At 42.7% G+C, this 21,113-nt stretch overlaps 1 protein-coding gene across 1 annotated transcript in view; it reads right to left on the bottom strand.

Moving 5' to 3' along the window:
* The window catches only part of LOC137563953 (probable ATP-dependent RNA helicase DDX41), a 33,821-nt gene extending 12,999 nt beyond the window's left edge, over positions 1–20,822 (bottom strand). Inside the window, exons 1-10 of the mRNA XM_068277081.1 lie at positions 20,714–20,822; positions 19,597–19,686; positions 17,727–17,886; positions 17,530–17,604; positions 14,450–14,510; positions 10,705–10,841; positions 10,510–10,582; positions 8,457–8,610; positions 7,031–7,167; positions 303–465 (exon numbers count right to left, since the gene is read on the bottom strand). Of these exons, the coding sequence (XP_068133182.1) occupies positions 303–465; positions 7,031–7,167; positions 8,457–8,610; positions 10,510–10,582; positions 10,705–10,841; positions 14,450–14,510; positions 17,530–17,604; positions 17,727–17,886; positions 19,597–19,686; positions 20,714–20,737 (1,074 nt within the window). The 5' untranslated portion in view covers positions 20,738–20,822. The remainder of the gene's footprint in view (positions 1–302; positions 466–7,030; positions 7,168–8,456; positions 8,611–10,509; positions 10,583–10,704; positions 10,842–14,449; positions 14,511–17,529; positions 17,605–17,726; positions 17,887–19,596; positions 19,687–20,713) is intronic.
* Positions 20,823–21,113: the final 291 nt, after the last annotated feature.

Here is a 21,113-nt window from a genome sequence, read left to right as displayed (position 1 = left end):
CCCTTATCTCTCTGCAATGCCTTATTGCCCAGACTGCCATTACTCTGACTGCTCCAGAGGTTGCCTGGCAAGCCATGACTGGCTGCTTAGGGAAACAAAAAGTCACGTGGCTGCTGCTATTCAACTAAAATTTAAGTACCATCTTATTTTCTGAGAAGTATTGAGCTTGCATTTTCTACATTGTTTACAGGTGGGTCTGACATGACTTATAACTGTATTAGCCAAAGTGCATGGTGTGTGAAGGAACAGCTTAGATGCAGAACCCCTAATACCCTGGAACTCCTCCTCCTGAGAACCGTTACCTTGAAGTATGAGAAGATTGTTCTAATATCCTCTTCAAAACCCATATCAATCATACGATCAGCCTCATCCAGAGCCAGATACCTACAGATGTCCAGGCTTACCATCTTCTTTTGTAGGAGGTCCATAAGTCGACCAGGGGTTGCTACCATCATGTGAACACCCCTAAAGGAGGAAATAAAAATCTTTACTTAAAACAGCAACTATCCTACATACTAAATATTCTGAAGTATTATTTTTTACACTGTAACAAGTGTTTAAAGCACTTCTAAACATACCTAAACACCCACAATGCAGCTATTGCCAGCTAGTTCAGTACTGCCAGTTATCTCCATTATGTGTATTTGCAGCTATATTCCAGAGTAAACAGCCCAGAGGCCTGGAACCCACTACAAATCGCTATGGCTTTAAATGAGCGTTTAGTAAGCAATTTCATGAGCGATTGCTGGCGATTTTAAAAAGTGTAAGCTCTTTGCCAGCGATTGTGTAGCGATTTGCGATTTTAATTCTGATTGGTCCTTTTACTTAATTTTTTTTTTTAGTGTGCAGTATTTTAAAAATACTAGCAAATCGCTCTGTGTAGGTTTTGATGAGTGATTACGACAGCGTTTATATACTTTACATTGCAGAAACGCTAACGCAAAACACTAACTCAAAAATGCTGCATGTCCTGTGTTTGCGATTTTGGTAATAGCAATCGCTCCAGAGGAATTTGGCCCATCCATTAACATTAGCTGAGTGTTTAGGAAAATCGCTAGCGTTTTGAAAACCTCCCTAAACGCTAAAAAAAAAACAAAAAAAAAACAAAAAAAAAAAACGATCTAGTGGGTTCCAGTCCTGAAGCTGTATACTCTGGGATTGACTCTGAAGTATGCTTTAGGCAGATTTCCTACATCCATGATTAACCATCAGCCCCATTTACACTGGTAAATATTGTAAATGGGACTGTCCTCCATTTACTATTGCTTGCTTAACCACTTCCCGGCCGCCCCCGTGCGTTAGGCGGTCGGGAAGTGGAGCCCGCAAGGACCAGCTCACCCACAGAGGCGGCGGTCCTTGTAAGGGCATGGGCGGAGCGATCGCGTAATCCGTGACGCGATCCTCCGCCGGCGCCTGTCTCCGCTCACCCGCCGCAACATCCCGCCGGCCATACGGAAGCGCCGGCGGGATGTTAACCCCGCGATCGCCGCATACAAAGTGTATAATACACTTTGTAATGTTTACAAAGTGTATAATACACTTTGTAATGTTTACAAAGTGTATTATACAGGCTGCCTCCTGCCCTGGTGGTCCCAATGCCCGAGGGACCACCAGGGCAGGCTGCAGCCACCCTATGTCGCACACAAGCACACTGATTTCTCCCCCCTGCCCCAGATCGCCCACAGCACCCCTCAGACCCCCCCCCTGCCCACCCCCCAGACACCTGTTTGCACCCAATCACCCCCCTAATCACCCATCAATCACTCCCTGTCACTATCTGTCAACGCTATTTTTTTTTTTACCCCCCCCCCCCCCTGCCCCCTCCTGATCACCCCCCACCCCTCAGATTCTCCCCAGACCCCCCCCGCCCTGTGTACTGTATGCATCTATCCCCCCTGATCACCTGTCAATCACCCATCAATCACCCCCTGTCACTGCCACCCATCAATCAGCCCCTAACCTGCCCCTTGCGGGCAATCTGATCACCCACACCAATAGATCGCCCGCAGATCCGACGTCAGATCACCTCCCAAGTGCAGTGTTTACATCTGTTCTCTACCCTAAACACCCACTAATTACCCATCAATCACCGCCTGTCACTGCTACCTATCAGATTAGACCCCTATCTGCCCCTAGGGCACTTAATCACCCGCCCACACCCTCAGAATGCCCTCAGGCCCCAGTCCTGATCACCTCGCCAGTGCATTGCTTGCATCTATTCCCCCCTCTAATCACACCTTGAGACACCCATCAATCACCTCCTGTCACCCCCCTAGCACTCCTATCCATCAGATCAGGCCCAATACAACCTGTCATCTAAAATGCCACCCTGCATATGACCGGTTCCACAAAATTCACCTCCTCATAGACCACCTGTCATCAAAATTTGCAGATGCTTATACCCCTGAACAGTCATTTTGAGACATTTGGTTTCCAGACTACTCACGGTTTTGGGCCCGTAAAATGCCAGGGCGGTATAGGAACCCCACAAACTGACCCCATTTTAGAAAGACACCCCAATGTATTCTGTTAGGTGTATGACGAGTTCATAGAAGATTTTATTTTTTGTCAAAAGTTAGCGGAAATTGATTTTTTTTTTTTTCACAAAGTGTCATTTTTCACTAACTTGTGACAAAAAATAAAATCTTCTATGAACTCGCCATACACCTAACGGAATACCTTGGGGTGTCTTCTTTCTAAAATGGGGTCATTAGTGGGGTTCCTATACTGCCCTGGCATTTTAGGGGCCCTAAACCGTGAGGAGTAGTCTTGAAACAAAATTTCTCAAAATGACCTGTGAAATCCTAAAGGTACTCATTGGACTTTGGGCCCCTTAGCGCAGTTAGGCTGCAAAAAAGTGCCAATCATGTGGTATCGCCGTACTCGGGAGAAGTAGTATAATGTGTTTTGGGGTGTATTTTTACACATACCCATGCTGGGTGGGAGAAATACCTCTGTAAATGACAATCTTTTGATTTTTTTTTTTTTTACACACAATTGTCCATTTACAGAGTTATTTTTCCCACCCAGCATGGGTATGTGTAAAAATACAACCCAAAACACATTGTACTACTTCTCCCGAGTACGGCGATACCACATGTGTGGCACTTTTTTGCACCCTAACTGCGCTAAGGGGCCCAAAGTCCAATGAGTACCTTTAGGATTTCACAGGTCATTTTGAGAAATTTTGTTTCAAGACGACTATTCACGGTTTAGGGCCCCTAAAATGCCAGGACAGTATAGGAACCCCACAAATGACTCCATTTTAGAAAGAAGACACCCCAAGGTATTCTGTTAGTAGTACGGTGAGTTCATAGAAGATTTTATTTTTTGTCACAAGTTAGCGGAAATTGATTTTTTTTTTTTTTTCACAAAGTGTCATTTTCCGCTAACTTGTGACAAAAAATAAAATCTATGAACTCACCGTACTACTAACGGAATACCTTGGGGTGTCTTCTTTCTAAAATGGGGTCATTTGTGGGGTTCCTATACTGTCCTGGCATTTTAGGGGCCCTAAACCGTGAGGAGTAGTCTTGAAACAAAATTTCTCAAAATGACCTGTGAAATCCTAAAGGTACTCATTGGACTTTGGGCCCCTTAGCGCAGTTAGGGTGCAAAAAAGTGCCACACATGTGGTATCGCCGTACTCGGGAGAAGTAGTACAATGTGTTTTGGGATGTATTTTTACACATACCCATGCTGAGTGAGAGAAAGATCTCTGTAAATGGACAATTGTGTGTGAAAAAAAAATTAAAAAATTGTCATTTACAGAGATATTTCTCTCATCCAGCATCGGTATGTGTAAAAATACACCCCAAAACACATTATACTACTTCTCCTGAGTACGGCAATACCACATGTGTGGCACTTTTTTGCAGCCTAACTGCGCTAAGGGGCCCAAAGTCCAATGAGCACCTTTAGGCTTTACAGGGGTGCTTACAAATTAGCACCCCCCAAAATGCGAGGACAGTAAACACACCCCACAAATGACCCCATTTTGGAAAGTAGACACTTCAAGGTATTCAGAGAGGGGCATGGTGAGTCCGTGGCAGATTTCATTTTTTTTTGTCGCAAGTTAGAAGAAATGGAAACTTTTTTTTTTTGTCACAAAGTGTCATTTTCCGCTTACTTGTGACAAAAATTAATATCTTCTATGAACTCACTATGCCTCTCAGTGAATACTTTGGGATGTCTTCTTTCCAAAATGGGGTCATTTGGGGGGTATTTATACTATCCTGGAATTCTAGCCCCTCATGAAACATGTCAGGTGGTCAGAAAAGTCATAGATGCTGGAAAATGGGAAAATTCACTTTTTGCACCATAGTTTGTAAACGCTATAACTTTTACCCAAACCAATAAATATACACTGAATGGTTTTTTTTTTAAATCAAAAACATGTTTGTCCACATTTTTTCGCGCTGCATGTATACAGAAATTTTACTTTATTTAAAAAATGTCAGCACAGAAAGTTAAAAAAATCATTTTTTTGCCAAAATTCATGTCTTTTTTGATGAATATAATAAAAAGTAAAAATCGCAGGAGCAATCAAATAGCACCAAAAGAAAGCTTTATTAGTGACAAGAAAAGGAGCCAAAATTCATTTAGGTGGTAGGTTGTATGAGCGAGCAATAAACCGTGAAAGCTGCAGTGGTCTGAATGGAAAAAAAGTGGCCGGTCCTTAAGGGGGGTAAAGCCCACGGTCCTCAAGTGGTTAAAGGGGAACTTCAACCTAAACAAACATACTGTCATCAAGTTACATTAGTTATGTTAATTAGGATAGATGGGTAATATAAACTCTTACCCACCCTGTTTTAAAAGAATAGGCAAATGTTTGTGATTCATGGGGGCTGCAATCTTTGTCATGGATATTGCCATCTTTTTGGTTGAAAGGAGGTGACAAGGAGCAGGAGACACAGTTCCAACTATCCTGTGTCCTGATTACACCCCCCCCCCCCCCCCCGCTGCACACGCTAGGCTTTAAATGTCAAATTCAAAAATTGCACCAAAACAGCAGAACGAGAACAACAAAATCAGAAATCCCATCATGCTTTGCACAGCATCAGGGGAAAAAAGCCCGGGCAATGAGGCTTGTATAAGAAAAGAAAAATTTCTGATGCTGTGAAACTGTTAAAGAAACACAAAGCCTTTTCAGTGCTGCTGAGTTGATTTTTAGCCCGGAGGTTCACTTTAAAGTGGTTTGAAACACAGCATTTCTTCTTTGCTCTAAAAGATTACTTACAGCATTAAACCTCCCATTAAAAAAAATAAAATGAATAAAATAAACAAAATAAAATTGTAGCAGAACAGCATCTAAACAGATAAACACAGCACTTTGCTCTGCAGTGGAAAGCCCCTTCAGCTTATGATCCCCATCTGAAGAGGAGATAACTATCTTTTGTTTACATTCCTCAGTTGCTACATTTTTATCTGTGCTGATAAGAAGTTGTCTCTGCTTCAAGAATATACACCGTACAGAAGTGGTCATTAGAAGATTTTAATATAGAATTACAGCAACTGAATAAAATGCAATGGCAGCCTTCAGAGCAGATAAACTGTGCTTTGGGAACTTGTAAATAAACAATATTACTTGTGCACAAAAGCAAATATGACAACTGTATGGGAGTTAAAAAGTAGGAAAATACATTTTCATTGAATGCTATGTTGTCCCATTACATTGGACAACAAGGTTTTTTTGCTTCCTCAACAATCCGAATAATAATAATAATAATATTATAATAATCCGAACATTTGAATAGCGCTTTTCTCCTGTCGGACTCAAAGCGCAAATGGGCTCAAAATGGGCTCAAAATGGGCAAATGTCAAATCACAAATGTTTTACATTATAACGTAAAACTTTTTTCTACTTCACCAAAACTTTTAGCTGTATCTTATCGATTTGCTGCTGATCACAAAAACCACATCAAAAAGCACCTAACATACCTTTCTAACATAAAAGTACATTTTACACTTTTCGCCATTGTAATGCAGGAGGGGCGGAGGGCCTGCAGAGTGCCGCAGATCTGATGTCATGCGTCGGGTAGGGTGTGTTGATACAGTCAGCTGGAGATTACATTATTGATCATTTTGAAGGGGTGCATTATTATTGCTCATTTCTGGCTGTATAGTGTAATGGTTAAAGGCTCTGCCTCTGACGCAGGAGACCAGGGTTCAAATCTCGTCTCTGCCTGTACAGTAAGCCAGCACCTATTCAGTAGGAGACCTTAGGCAAGTCTCACTAACACTGCTACTGCCTATAGAGCGCGTCCTAATGGCTGCAGCTCTGGCGCTTTGAGTCCGCCAGGAGAACAGCACGATATAAATGTCTTGTCTTGTCTTCTTGTCTTAAAGGAATACTATCGATCCCCAAGTGTTCTAAAATGACAGTGTGCAAATAATGTCTAAGTAGCTGTGTAAATATTTTCCTACTTTTCATGTTAAATATCAGAGGCAAAAGCTGTAATTTATTGAGGGTAGGATTTAGCTATATTGGGACAGATCAATTGCAGAAGGGGTGTCTGCTTCAATGCACAGCCAGAGTTGCACATCAGACTACAGAAAGCAAATATCAAACATATCAAACTCTGAAAGCAAAAAAACAATATGAAAAAGCTGTGAGAATTAGTTACATTTCCTCTGCTCTCTTCAGACACTTCAGTCAGAAACAGAGCTACCAACAGCTGCAGCTCCTGTGTCCTGTCTCTCTCTGTCACACACAGAGCTACACATAGAGTTAACTGATCAAGTGTGAGGGGAATTTCCCTTCTCCTCATGGCTCAGTCAGCCATCAGTTTTGGCGTCAGTAAACTTTGAATGTATTTTGCTAACATTAAACAAAGAAGTTGCTACTAAAATGTATACACCAGTACTTAGCAGCACTTCCCAAACAATTCCTGTGTCAATTGAAAAAAAATATGTGAATCAATAGTATTCCTTTAAGGAAGCAAAATGTTGTTGTCCAGTGAGATGTAACATATCTGCAGATCATTTAATGGTATGTTTCTAGTAGTCAGTGTAAAGGATGAGGACTTACTGCTTAATAGTCTCCATCTGCTCTTTGACAGACATGCCACCAATGCACAGCGCAGTACGCAGGATTGGGAAGTTGTCTTCCTGCAACAACTTGCAGTAATACTCAATAATGCTGTGCGTCTGACGAGCCAATTCTCTCTGCATGAGAAAATATATACGGGATCAGCAAATTATAGGACAATACATGGATACTTCATTCAGAAAAGAGAAGGCAATACAAATAGTGACTGTCAACTGCACGAGGGAAGCCAGAGTGTCTTAACTACAATTCATGGGGCCTCCCAGAAAAACTTGATGGGGCCACTCAATGTTCACACCCTTCCCTTGCCTCCCCTTGCTGCCCTTCTCAGCTTTGAGGCACATCTCACAAGGGTCATAAATAAGTGTGGCCACCATGATCTTCATGCCCATAACAAGTGTAGCCACAAAAACACCTGATCGGAAGTAGTCCCCTGTATCCCACACAGCTCTGGGCCCCCCTGCGGTCGCAGGGGCTGCTCCCCTTTAGATACACCCCTGGGGGACGTTCAGCATTTCTCAGGTAACGCAATTGCTTGGTTATGGAGTTTAGTTGTGAAAGCCGAGCACTCCAAGGTCTTTACTTTGCACAATATTTTATCAAGAGATTTCCAGCCAGTATACAATATTAAATCAGGGTACTACTAGATCATCCCAGAAGGTATGATATTACATGAGCTACAAAATATTTTTGTTGTAGTGATATTCATTCAAAAACGTAAAATTTGGTGTGCATTTAGATTTCATTCAAATTAGCCAATGAGCAACGTTTTTCAAAATCAATACACAGAGTGATAATATAACTTTGCAACAGTACTATTCAAGTCCATAGTAGCCTATGTGTAATGCAGCAATTGGCTCGGCTGCTGTTGGCAGTACTGGCACGTGGCCCTGTCAGGTGAACTGGGTATTTGTGGTGGACACCTGTGGATGTGACCTTCAGCTAGGAGATCCCTTGCATCTAGAAACCTATAGTGCCTTTGCAGTACTGTTGCAGTAAGCTGTGCCATAGCCAAACATTTGGAATGACCATTAAAGATAATGCTCATCCTGGTTATACAGAAGAGAACATCCATAGCTGTTGCCCACTTCCTCCCACATCACGAAAAAAAAAAAAAAAAAAAAAAGGAAAAAAAATGAATACTGGCAAGAGTGCCAACATTAGAGTGGAAAGTGCTCAGCATCAGAAAGTGGCCAACATTGGCAGGGAGTGGGATTAGAATAATGTAATACCAACAAAAATAGTGCCAAGTAGCCAAACAACTCTAGTACAAACTTACTTACTTACTGATTTCTGTAGCAAAATTTGCTATGTCGAAATAATATGTTCCCCAATTACCGGTAAGTATAAATACATTAATACTTTAAGACAAAAAAAAAAAGTAAGAAATCCAAAGAGATATACATACCGATGGGCAAATGATGAGTCCATAGGGCCCTTCCCTCTTTGTGAAAGGTAACCTCTTCTCTTGCTCCAAGCAAAACATTATAACAGGCAATGTAAACACCAAGGTTTTCCCAGAGCCAGTAAAAGCAATTCCAATCATATCTCTGCCGGACAAGCTGCAAAAGCACATGCAGTACAGTTCACACAAACATGTAAACAGAGGATATCTATCTTCCTTATTTATACATCTATAAGCCCTTCACTACACAACTGTGAAAAGATATTTGATATCTTGATTCAGAAGTTCAGAAGGACAAGACAAAGCTTTGCTTAGGAGCTTTAATAAGAAGCTTGTAATAAAACATTATGAATAAACTCTCAAGGTGCCCAAAAATGAAAAGAAGAAAAAAAAAAAGAAAAAGAAAGAAAGAAAAAAAGAATGTGATTTTAGCAAACAATTGAACTTCCGATCCAATAATTGTGATCAGAAGATCCAAAAAAAGACAATTGGAATCGATCCAAAAAACAGATTGATGAAACAAATTGCTTGTTGTCTAATGGCACCATTAATTCTATCCAATCTCATCAAATCAGAAGGTTGATCATTTGCTAAATTGTATCATTAATGGACATCTTAGAGACTCTGTAACAAAATGTTCAGCCTTATTTCTTCTATCCTATAAGTTCCTATATCTGTTCTAATGTGCTCTGAATTACAGCAGCCTTTTCTAGTTGCATTGTCTCTGTAATATATCTAATCTTTTCTTTGTCAAGCTTATTCAACCCAGAGAGGAATGCACTGCCTCTGCTGTGATAGGGAGAAGTTATGCACGCCCCCTCTAGGCTCTGTGTGTGTGCTTTGTTTATTAGTCGCAGACAGGTCTCTGCTCTCAACAAACATCACTTCCTGGTTAATGACCATGTTTTGTTTGTAAACACTGCCTAAAACTGGCGATTAAAAGCCAGGATCGCGGCGGGGAGCGGCGGAACGGCAAAGAGGGATCCAGGAGATCATAGGGACTCGATTGGCATGTTTTTTCTTGTACAAATCAGACAGTACAGATTCTCTTTAAAGTGAATGGGAACCGCATTAAAAAAAAAAATAAAAAATGAAGCAAATACTTAAGGATAAGGAATGCTCTGGGTTGTATAGAGCCTTCCGTCTCCTCTCTCTGTGCTCTCTATCCTGTGCTGGCTCCCCCCGTTTCAATCCCCCGCCGAAAGGGTATTTGGAAGTCTCCGGGAGCAGTGTCCTCCCAAAGACGTGCGGCTCCATACTGCACAGGCGTGAGCATGCAAGAGAGCGTGCTTGCGCAGGCGCAGTACAGGGTCGCCCTTCTTCGGGAGCACTCGGGCTCCCTGAAGACTTCTGAAGCCTCCTTCGGCCGGGTAAAGCAGTATTTGACTAATTTAGTCAAATACTGCTACCGGGTGAGCCAGCACTGGAACGAGGGGACCAGGAGAGGAGCGGGAAGGTTCTATAGGACCCAGAGCCTTCCCTCTCCTTGGGTAAGTATCTGTCTCATTTTTTTAAATGCGGTTCCCATTCACTTTAGGGGCTGTTTCACACCAAAAAGCAGTTTGCAATTAGCAATTTCATTAAAGGGACTTTTACAGAGTTTTTGCTTTTCTATATTTTGTACAGAATTGCAATTGCTGCAAAAATGCTACATGTAGCGATTTTGCAATGTAAAAAAACAAAACACTACAGTGTAAATTGCTTACAATAAAGCACCTTTCAAAATGCTAGCGACTGGAGATTGCTGAAAACTGCAGTGTGAAGCCTTGGTTTCCAAGAATCCTCATCATTAGTGATGGAAAAGTCTAGTAGAACTCATGGAGGAGCATGGGATCAGTTTGGTCAGGTGATAAGATATGTCAGTCTCTGATTTGCTAGCCATGATCATGCGATCACAGCAAATTTGGGTTACTTCTCTGCATTTATAGGTTGCCGACATGTAAATATGACTTTCTCTGTGTTTGAGTTCACTTTTCTTGACTGAAGTGTAATGGACTATCAGCAATCTACAAAATGAGCTCATTTTATGGATGTAGGTATGAAGAAATCCACTTACATCGTGGGGATACCTTGGATCTGGATGGGAGTGGGATGCAGTATTCCTTTTTTCTTCAGTCCTCGTAGTATAGCTAAGAACACAATTACAAATGTAAAACAATGTCCCATGAATTCATATGGAAAAACAATAAAATCAGAAAAAAAAATAAAAAATATATAATATATATATACATACACACACATACATACTCACCAGCAGGAAACTTCATTTCCTTAAAACTCTTGATGGGTGCCGGAATCCCTTCCCCCTCCACCAGAATGTGGTATTTTCGCCAGACACGCTCATGGCGTGCTTTAGACATCATTAGGATATGACGTGGCGCTCGCCAACTATTGTGAATAAGAAAAAAAATATTCAGAAACCTGACCCCTTTTTTTGTAATTTTTAATGTTAGCTCTTAAAGTGAACCAGAGACGAAGCACCCTTGTGTATTTTACCATAGAAATCAGTGGGAACATTAGAGAAAACATTTACCCTGCTCTCTGTTCCATCCTCACTGCTAAAAGTGTCTGTTATCTAGCTGAGATAAGAATCCCGGACTGAGCATTGAGTCTGGCTTTGCTATAATGACTCAGCTATAATGATTCCTGAGCAAAGCCAGCAGGGGGCAGGCTTGGACTTGAAGACAGCAAAGAACACAGTCTCAGCTATAATTATTCTGTAGCAAAGCCAGACCGACTGCTTAGTCGGGATTCTTATCTTAGAGGTGATAACAGGCAAATTAAACAGAGAACAATGTAACAAAGGGCAGATTAGGTGTTTACTGTCATGTTCCCACTGATTTATAAGGTAAAATACATAAGGTTGCTTCATCTCTGGTTCTCTTTAAAGAGGGATTGTCAGCCACAAAATAAAATTCCTTTTACCCACTGCTCTGTGTTCAGTGTGCAACCTGGAACCTCACCCTACATTGCAAGCACTCTAATCTATTCAGAAATGTTTTTGCTGTAATACATCTTATCTCAGTCAGCCTGGCTGTATTCTCACCATCCCCAAAGAGAGAGTGAGAGAAGGAAGCTTGTCATCTCCCCTCCCACATTCCTGCTCCTCACTGATTGAGGGTACGTTTCCATTGGTGCGCTGCGATTCCAGTGCGGAAAACGCATGTGCAATTTTGCATGCGGATGCAATTTCGCACGCGTTTTGTGGCAAAGCATTTTTAACCATGTCAATGCTGGTGTGCTTTTTACATTGTTTTTACACAAAAACGCATGCGAAAACGCATAGAAAAATGCATGCGTTTTTCCTATTAATTACATTGTATGCGATTCGCGAATTCTGATGGCTCTGCCGTGCGATTTTTTTCTGCACAGAAAACGCTAAGAAATCCTGACAAGTGAAAACAGTCCCATCCACTTGTATTGGTTATGCGAATCTGCATGCAGAAAACGCATGCAGATTCGCTCTAGTGGAAACGGGCCCTCAGTGTAGTTCAGTGTGAAGCTGATATATGATCTAGGCCTGTGCTTTAATGTGTTTACAAAGCAAGCTAGCTATGACAGAGATACTAGGAGAGGAAAAAGCATTGGCTTCAGTCAGAGGGAAGCAAGATGGCAAATGCCAGGAACTGAATTCTCTTATTTTACTATATAAAATTCACTGAAATGAACTTGGACAGTACAAAACATCTGTTATGTAAGTAAAGCAAGTAGTTATCTACTTATAAAACTGTACTTTTTTCTGGCATAGTACGGCTGATCCTGCTGCTTTAAAAAGATACAGAAAATCCATCACAGAAAACAAAAAAAACAAATCTATCGCGGTAAGTGGATAATGCAACAGTTTATAAAGATGAAATCTAAAGGAAGTAGTATAACTAGTATTAATAAAAGTATTTACAAATACAAAACTGGAAGATCAGAAAAGTCCTGATATTGTTTGCAGCAGACAGCCTATCTTATTTTTACAACATACAATAGGAAGAAAATCTTGACAAGTAATGTTCACTGTGGCAGGCACAGGCGAGTAAAGAGCAAACAGGCCCCGGAGGGGCCCGAGCACACATGTGCTTCTGTCCACCTTTCAGCAACACATCAATGTTCCAAATGCTGAAAAGCAGACAGAAGCAGATACAAGCATGTTAGTGTGTTCAGGCCCAAAAAGTGAGGACATTTTATATTTTTCCTTCAACTTTATTGGGAGATGGTAAAGCCCATTTACACTAAAAGTGCTACAGAGCAGTGCCCACCGCTCTGCCCAGTCTCTTTCCTGCCACTGCCTGGGCTCCTAATTTAATGACTACTGAATTGGATTCCATCATGACTCACAGTAATGCCAAGCTTGTGCACACTATTCAGCACTGCTGTCTGTGAGAACAGGCCATTAAAGGGAACCAGAGATGAACGATTCACACAAAATAAACATATCAGTTGATGGCTTGTAAAGAATAAATCCTCTACCTGATAATTTCGCCATTCTGGTGTGCCTTTTTGAGTGTTTTTTTATCCATTATTGCTCCAGGAAGTATCCAATATGGCCGCCGGCTCATACCTGTTCTGGTTCCGGGTTATGAGTTGTTCTGAATGTGCTGTCTAGCCTCTGAGACTATAGACAAGCAGGGCTGCTGCAGCCTTTCATCTGTCTACTTTCAACTATTATTCTGGTATGCTTTGTGGCTGCCTGTAGGAAGTGTCTCTCATAGAAATAAAACTGCATACAGTAGATAATGACAGGCTGCACACTGCACACAGATACACTGTTTCAGAGCTTCTTTCTCGGCAGCAGCAGCCCCTCCCATGTCAACAGCTCTGAGTAAGGAAATCTGATCCAGGAGGTGGCAGGCTTGGGCTTGAAAAGACTCCACAGAAGAGTGACTCAGCTATAATGATTCCAGGTCAAACCTCGACTGAATAGTCGGTGGATTCTTATCACAGTTGATAACAGATAGATTAGACTGAGAAGAATAAAACTAAAAGCAGGGTAGGTGTTTACTGTCAATTTCCCACTGATAAATGTAATAAAATACATGAGGGTGCTTCGTCTCTGGTTCTCTTTAAGCCTTGTGCAGACATCTGATCCAAATAGAGAAAAAACAAAAACAGTGCTGCATGTAAGTATTACTGTATGTGTCATCTCACTCACCTTTTAGAAACCCTCACTACCATCCAATAGGACATTGGTACAACTTGCAAAACTTTTTCTACCTAATAGAAGAAAATTTTCTGATCACACAGGCTACACACCCATAGCAAATCAGGGCCTACATATACGAGGTAAGGGGACATAGTTTGCTCCAAAAGGTGTGTGCTATTACAGCTGAATTGCTGACCGTCCATTTCTCAATTTTCCTAAATAAAGATTGGACATTTTACAATATTGGCAAGCTGATCTATTTGCCTGTGGTCTACGAATAAGAGTGTTGTAAGTAACCACAGCAGCACTCATTTTGTGACTGCAATGGGTGTGTAAGTCAAGCAGACATTAAAGGGGAACTTCAGCCTAAACAAACATACTGTCATCAAGTTACATTAGTTATGTTAATTAGAATAGATAGGTAATATAATCTCTTACCCACCCTGTTTTAAAAGAACAGGCAAATGTTTGTGATTCATGGGGCTGCCATCTTTGTCATGGGGGCAGCCATCTTTTTGGTTGAAAGGTGGTGACAAGGAGCAGGAGACACAGTTCCAACTGTCCTGTGTCCTGGTTACCCCTCCCAGCTGCACACGCTAGGCTTCAAATGTCAAATTCAAAATGTAAAAAAAAATAAAAAAAATATTTGCACCAAAACAGCAGGACAACAACAACATCAGAAATCCCATCATGCTTTGCACAGCATCAGGGGAAAAAAGCCCGGGCAGTTTTCTTCTGTGCAGCTAAAAATGAGGCTTGTATAAGAGAAACAAAGTTCTGATGCTGTGAAACTGTTAAAGAAACACCAGGCCTTTTCAGTGCTGCTGAGTCGATTTTTAGTCCGGAGGTTCACTTTAAGACTTACCTTGTTTTTATTGGATCATCATATGTAATTCCTTTTGCCATTTCCTTCACAGACATCAGGGCTATAGATATAGAAAACAAAATTACTGAAAGTAGTAGTTAGTCACTGCCATTCCTGCTCACAGATAGATAGATTCTCACACCATCTCTGTGGGGCAGAAGTGGGTTGGGAGGCTAAAAGTGTTAAACTAAGTTGAATAAAAAAATAAATACATTGAATCTTCTCCTAAGGTAGGTTTGTATATTGTGTTTTAGGGGGCAGCGAACATTTACTTACCTTAGGGGGATGCTGCTCTCTAGCTTCCTGTCTATAAATTTGCCTCCTTCTTGCATCTTCATGTGGCACAGATGAGGCAGTTTGAAGCAGCTGTAGTGGCTGCCGCAATGTATGCAGGGAAATGTATATACAGGTTCAATGATAGTTCCAAGTTACCTTAAGTTAGTGCGTGTAAAAATGGCTAGTGAGATATCAAAATAGATTGACCAATCTCTGATGACTTCATGTGAGATCATTGTCGAAGACAAATTTGGAGCCTTTTTTTATTTTTCCTATTATATTTAGTTATTTACAATATGTGATTGGATTTGATGGCATGGTGATCTCCGTGGTTTAACCATGTACTTGGTTGTCCCAATGCTTATTCTACATATTCTTTCCCAAGTGATTAGTCTTTATTATAGGAAAGGCATTAACCTCTAAACGAACGTGTCATGCCAATTGGCATGAACACGGTGGCTACCCCAGGACCACCTAACGCCGACTGGTGTCAAGTCCTGGGGGCGTGTCTTGCAGGAGATCCCACGGGCCAATGTGCGTGCATCTCCGCTTGAATGTCGGAGCTCCGCTCTGTCATCAGTCGCCGCTAGGAGACTGTTAGACGGTGAAGCCAATATCTATGTACATCGCTGCGGTCTAAGGCAGTGCTGTACTGGGGACAGCCGGGTCACTCAGCTGTCCCCCTGGTAGACACAGGAGCGATCGGCTCTTATAGCCTGACGCCTATGACAGCCGATCGTGGTGATTGGCTGGCTGAAGGGGGGGGGGGGGGGATTTAAAAAAAAAAAAAAAAAGGTAGGTTAAAAATTACAGTCAAAATGATTCTGTGTATTTGCTTGCTGGTGGCTTAAAAGGCTTTAACCCCCTTGGCGGTATGAAAAATACCACCAGGGGGCAGCGCAGCAGTTTTTTTTTAAATCATGTAGCGAGCCGAGGGCTCGCTACATGATAGCCGCTGCTCAGCGGCATCCCCCCAGCCCCGCCGATCGCCTCCGGCGACAGGCGATCAGGAAATCCCGTTCAAAGAACGGGATTTCCTGGAGGGCTTCCCCCGTCGCCATGGCGACGGGGTGGGATGACGTCACCGACGTCGGGACGTCATTGGGAGACCCGATCCACCCCTTGGCGCTGCCTGGCACTGATTGGCCAGGCAGCGCAGGGGTCTGGGGGGGGGGGGCGCGCGCCGCACCGGATAGCGGCGATCGGGCGCGCGGCGGCGGCGATCGGGGTGCTGGCACAGCTAGCAAAGTGCTAGCTGCGTCCAGCAAAAAAAAAAATTATTTAAATCGGCCCAGCAGGGCCTGAGCGGCACCCTCCGGCGGCTTACCCCGTGTCACACGTGTTACCGCTAAGGAGGTTAATTGACAAGATGTGAAAATATCACCTAGGAAAAAACTTAGAGGGAAAAAAGGGAATTGAAAAAAGGCCAAGGTCTCAAAGAAGCCTACTTGCTTTCCATGTAGAGGTTAGTTGATATTTAAACGGGGTGGCTGTGGATTAAGTATTTTTGGACTTCGTAAAAGCTATCAACTTAGTTTCTCAAAGATGTCAGAAGTACACGTTAGAGAGGAACTTCAGCCTAAACAAACATACTGTCATAAAGTTACATTAGTTATGTTAATTAACCACCTCTGTACCATGTGGTTTTTTTGCTGATCGGTGCTGCGTGGGCTCTCCAGCCCGCAGCACCGATCAGATAGCAGCCAGGCCGATCAGACTTCCCCCCCTTTTTTCCACACTAGGGGGATGTCCTGCTGGGGGGGTCTGATCGCCGCCGGCTGCTTGCGGGGGGCTCTTCAAAGCCCCCCTCCGCAGTGCTTCCTGGCCTCCTTCCCCTTCCCTCCCTCTGTGAGCGGCGCAGGACGGATTTCCGTCCTGCGCCTGATGGGATAGGCTTTAGCCTATCAGATGCCGGTTATCCCCGGCCAATCAGAGGCCGGGGATCGCCGATCTCCTCTACGGCGCTGCTGCGCAGCAGCGCCGTATATATGTAAACACCGGGGAAGATCTTCCCCATGTGTTTACATTTACCCTGCGAGCCGCGATCGGCGGCTCGCAGGGTGTTCACGGAGACACCCTCCGTGAACTGACATGGAACGTTTCCATGGAATCCACTTCAGGATTCAGGGGCGTACTTAAGCGTACGCAGAATCCTGAAGTGGTTAAAATAGATAGGTAATATAATCTCTTACCCACACTGTTTTAAAAGAACAGACAAATGTTTGATTTCATGAGGAAAGCCATCTTTTTGGTTGAAAGGAGGTGACAGGGAGCATGAGACAGTTCCTCCTGTCCTGTGTGCTGATCACCCCTCCCAGTTGCTAGGCAACGTGAACAACAACATAGGAAATCCCATCATGCTTTGCACAGCTTCAGGAAAAAAAGCCCAGGCAGTTTTCTTTGATGGGTGGAGCTTAGCTAAAAATGCAGCTAAAAATTATGCTTTGGTAAGAAAAAGTTCTGATGCTGTGAAACTGTTAAAGAAATACCAAGCCTTTTCAGTTCTGCTGAGTAGATTTTTAGTCTGGATGTTCACTTTAAGGTCTGTTGGTTTAGAAAAAACTATTAAGTACCCTTTCTAGAGAGCTATGATTAGGGATCCATACTCAGATTAAAGAAAATAATTAAAGTGGAGAGATTTAGAAAAAGGAACTGCTTAGTTAAAAAGGGGCATAAAAGACCTTTGTTACAAGGAAAGGCTTGCTGAATTAAACCTGATTTTGATGTAGAAATGTCTTATCTTCCAGTCAAAGTATGTAAAATAGATTGTGTGAACATATAATAGACACAAGAGGAACGCTCACCTCTTCCTTCTGTCACACTCTCCAAGATCTTCTCCTCTTCCTTCAGCTGCTTCTCCTTGGCTGATTCTTTTCTGGCTGTTATGAAAGACACAGAAGTACAACTATAATTTGTATTTTATTTTCAGGCTTTGCTAAGTGTACAGAAAATGATAAGGCACGTATTGATTAAAAAAATGCAAATAGAATGGTTTATGAACCTTCTGCCTTCTCCTTTAAGTGTTGATGTTGATCTAGGAGACTGACATTAGACCGGGGTCCCAGGGGAACATCATCTTCATCTCCCCGAAGGTCACTGCCACTGTCTCTCTGCTCTTCTTCTATCACACCCTTCCTTCGCATCTGCAGTCGCTTCTGGAGCTACACAGACAATGGAAACCACAAGTAGGTACGGTAACTATTTTCAGTAAATAAACATACAGTATATAACAGCACAAGTCATTTTGTAATACCTTAGATTACATCATGCAGCTGCTGTAGCACCCTAAAAAAATCAATACGTACAGAGACAATTTGCTGGAAACAAACTGCAGTATTTGGCTTAATAAGCTGGACTTCTTGGAATTCTCATCTCTATTTTATTGGTCGATGGCTTACCCAGGAATCTGGAGAAAAAAAATGGAACACTTCCCACATCACTTCCACCTACAGTGTCTCCAGTGCTGCTTGCTACACTGACCCATTCATTACACTAGGCAAGAGGATGGACGGCTGTTGGGATGCCATGGATATGCGTTTAGCAAATTCATTAACTACTCCTATTCAGGAGTTTATGCCAGGAAGATCAATACGTTATTTCTGTGTAAGACTTTACATACTTGATATTCCTCAATCAAAATGATTGTTCCTGAAGGCTGAAAAATGTACAGGTGTCCACACTATGCCTGATGCACAAAGGTGCATTCATAACATATCCTGTGCGGATACGATGTGCCACATTGCAGTGTCCATCAACATTCACATTACTCACCATTGTGTACGGTCCACCTCTACCACCAGCATTCGGGTTCAATGCCACTCAGCTCTGCTGCATGGGACAAGTGCTGGTATACTGATCGTGCTTTGGCAGAAGCATCAGGCTCCCACTGGATTGCAACAGACCAATGCGAATCCTCCCTCAAACCAAGGAGGATTTTTATTGGTTCACTCATTCAGTGAATCAATGAGAATCCTCCCTGTTCCGAGGAAGGATTCCCACTGGTGTGTTGCAATCCAATGGGAGCCTGATGCTTGTGCTAGGGCTTCCATCAGTACACCAGCACTTCTTCCCTGTAGTGAATCTGAGCAGTGGCACTGGAACCGAAGGCAGCAGATGACAGAAGACAAGGCAAGTCAGAAACGTGTGGAAAACAGCCAAACAAGAACAAAAGCTGTCTGTTCCCATAGGCTTTCAATGATTGTATTGGAATCCATAGCATCTGCAGTGTCATGAAAAATCATGCAGATCGGGATGCGTTCCGATTCCCGGAACAGAGACAGAGACATTCAACATGCCAAGTGTAAACGGATCCTACACCTAACATAGGATCTTTTGACACATCCGATGCTGTGTTCTGTGAAGCGGCCAATATTTGTCACAGCAAATGTGAACCAGCCCTAAATGTCTTTGGCCTGCCCTCCAGTGAGTTGAATTACTTTCAACCTACTGCAAATGTCCCACTATGAACGCTAAAGTTCCTGCCAGAAGGTGCTGTTTTCGCTCTTCCTTCCCCTTCACACTGCAGGACAAGCGACTCAGACAAGACATAAGCAGCATGACCATATAGCGCTCATTCTTAAACTGCTACATCGGTGTAATACAGCTTTCTAAAACACTTAAAGACACAGACATGACTTTGGCAAGGATTTTTTTTTTAGATACGGTGAAAATAGAGCTTTATAAAATATGAATAAATGACAACACGATACAGAAAAGAATAAAACCTCTTGCTCTACTTCACAATCTGAAAATCAGTACTGTGCACTGCTTTCACATGTAATTGCATTTGCTGCAGATATACAGGATTTAACTGATTTTATGAGCTTTAGGAAGGTATAGTCCAACTCCTAAGAAACTAAGAGACAACATACCATCTGCTGTCTTCTCTGCATAAGTGGAATGTAGGGTACATAGTCTTCATCTTCAGATGCATCAACCTCCTCTTCTTCTGCATGGGCTCTCTGTGGAAAAGCAAATACCGTACTAACATTTTTAAGTCAGATATGTAGTAAACTAGAGCAGCCCCTCACTTCCTGTTGTTGGTAAAATTGTCCTAAAGCATGCCACACACAGCTACGGATGCCTTGTGTGTCGTTGCAACAGAAATCACACACATGCACACCAGGTTCACCTGTATGTATGGCTTGTTCAAGAGTACCTTGGGGGGGGGGGGGAATTCATCTGATCTGACATCTACAAGTCACAGCCTCTTTGGAAACCTCCTCCCTCGTTGCCTGCCCCCAGCTTGGCAGCCAACTATGTACTCTGTCTTGAGCATACAATGAAAAGCATGCTTCACTCTTTTACCGCACATGGTTTGCAGTAATGCAATGCTGCTGCATGTGCGTAGGTTGAGACGACAACTATGCAAGTACAAGCTAAATTTTGTTCTCTGCAGGGCTGTGGAGTTGGTACAAAAATCTTCCAGCTCCAACTCCTCAGTTTATGAAACCACAACTCCAACTCTGTTTACCCAAAACGGCTCCGACTCCGTAGTCAAATACTTAACAGGGCTGTGGAATTTGTACAAAATTCATCCGACTCCTCAGTTTATGAAATCAACGACTCCCACTCCAACCCCAGGTGCCCAAAATTTCCCCGACTCCACAGCCCTGGTTCTCTGACAAGACTAGGGCTGTTATGTCCTTAGGAGCTAGACTCAACCCTTTGGGCCCATTCTGCTTCACTTATTCTCCTAGGTGATATTTTCACATTTATCAATAAAAATGCATTTTAAGCCCCTAGTAAGCAAGTACTTTTCACCTACTTTTTATTTGCAGAGTGCTGAATAGTTGTTTTAAACCGAAGATGAAAAATATCAAATGGTTGTAGCGCTCTGTGTGCTATTATAAACTTTAGTAGGTCTCCAGGAATAGTATATAGTGCCTTAGCATTGTATAGAAGATAGATGGCGCTGGCTTACATATGCACAGACGTGACCTGGAATATCTCACGACCTCTTCCCCCTATAGCTCGCTCGCCACTAACCTTTCTCCCGTTGCTGGTCTCCATCACGAAAACACAACGCACTATCCACAGCCACTGTGACAACAAGACCACTTCCGGGACCTGGAAATTACGTCACCGGTAGGCGGAACACACAGCAATAACAAAAGAATACTTCCGTGGTTGCTGATTTCCGGGTCCGGTGACTTCGTGCAGCTGAGCTGAATAGTAAATGTAATAAAAATAAACAAGCGAGCGGAGCGCCATTCTAGTGTTCAGGCGTGCGATGTTCTAAACTGGCGGCGAGCAACAGGGTTCCAACGTATCAGTTCCGGAGCTCAATCTGGCCGCGCCCCCTTCCCTACTATCCTCGTCATCAAGCATGAAGAAAAACAAACAAACATAATGTAATTAGTAGGACAATGAAACTCCCACAAGGCAC

This window comes from Hyperolius riggenbachi, chromosome 3 (assembly GCF_040937935.1).
Source record: "Hyperolius riggenbachi isolate aHypRig1 chromosome 3, aHypRig1.pri, whole genome shotgun sequence".
NCBI lineage: Eukaryota > Metazoa > Chordata > Amphibia > Anura > Hyperoliidae > Hyperolius > Hyperolius riggenbachi.
The sequence above is the reverse complement of the archived record's forward strand: the minus strand, read 5'-3'. Positions and strand labels throughout refer to the sequence as shown.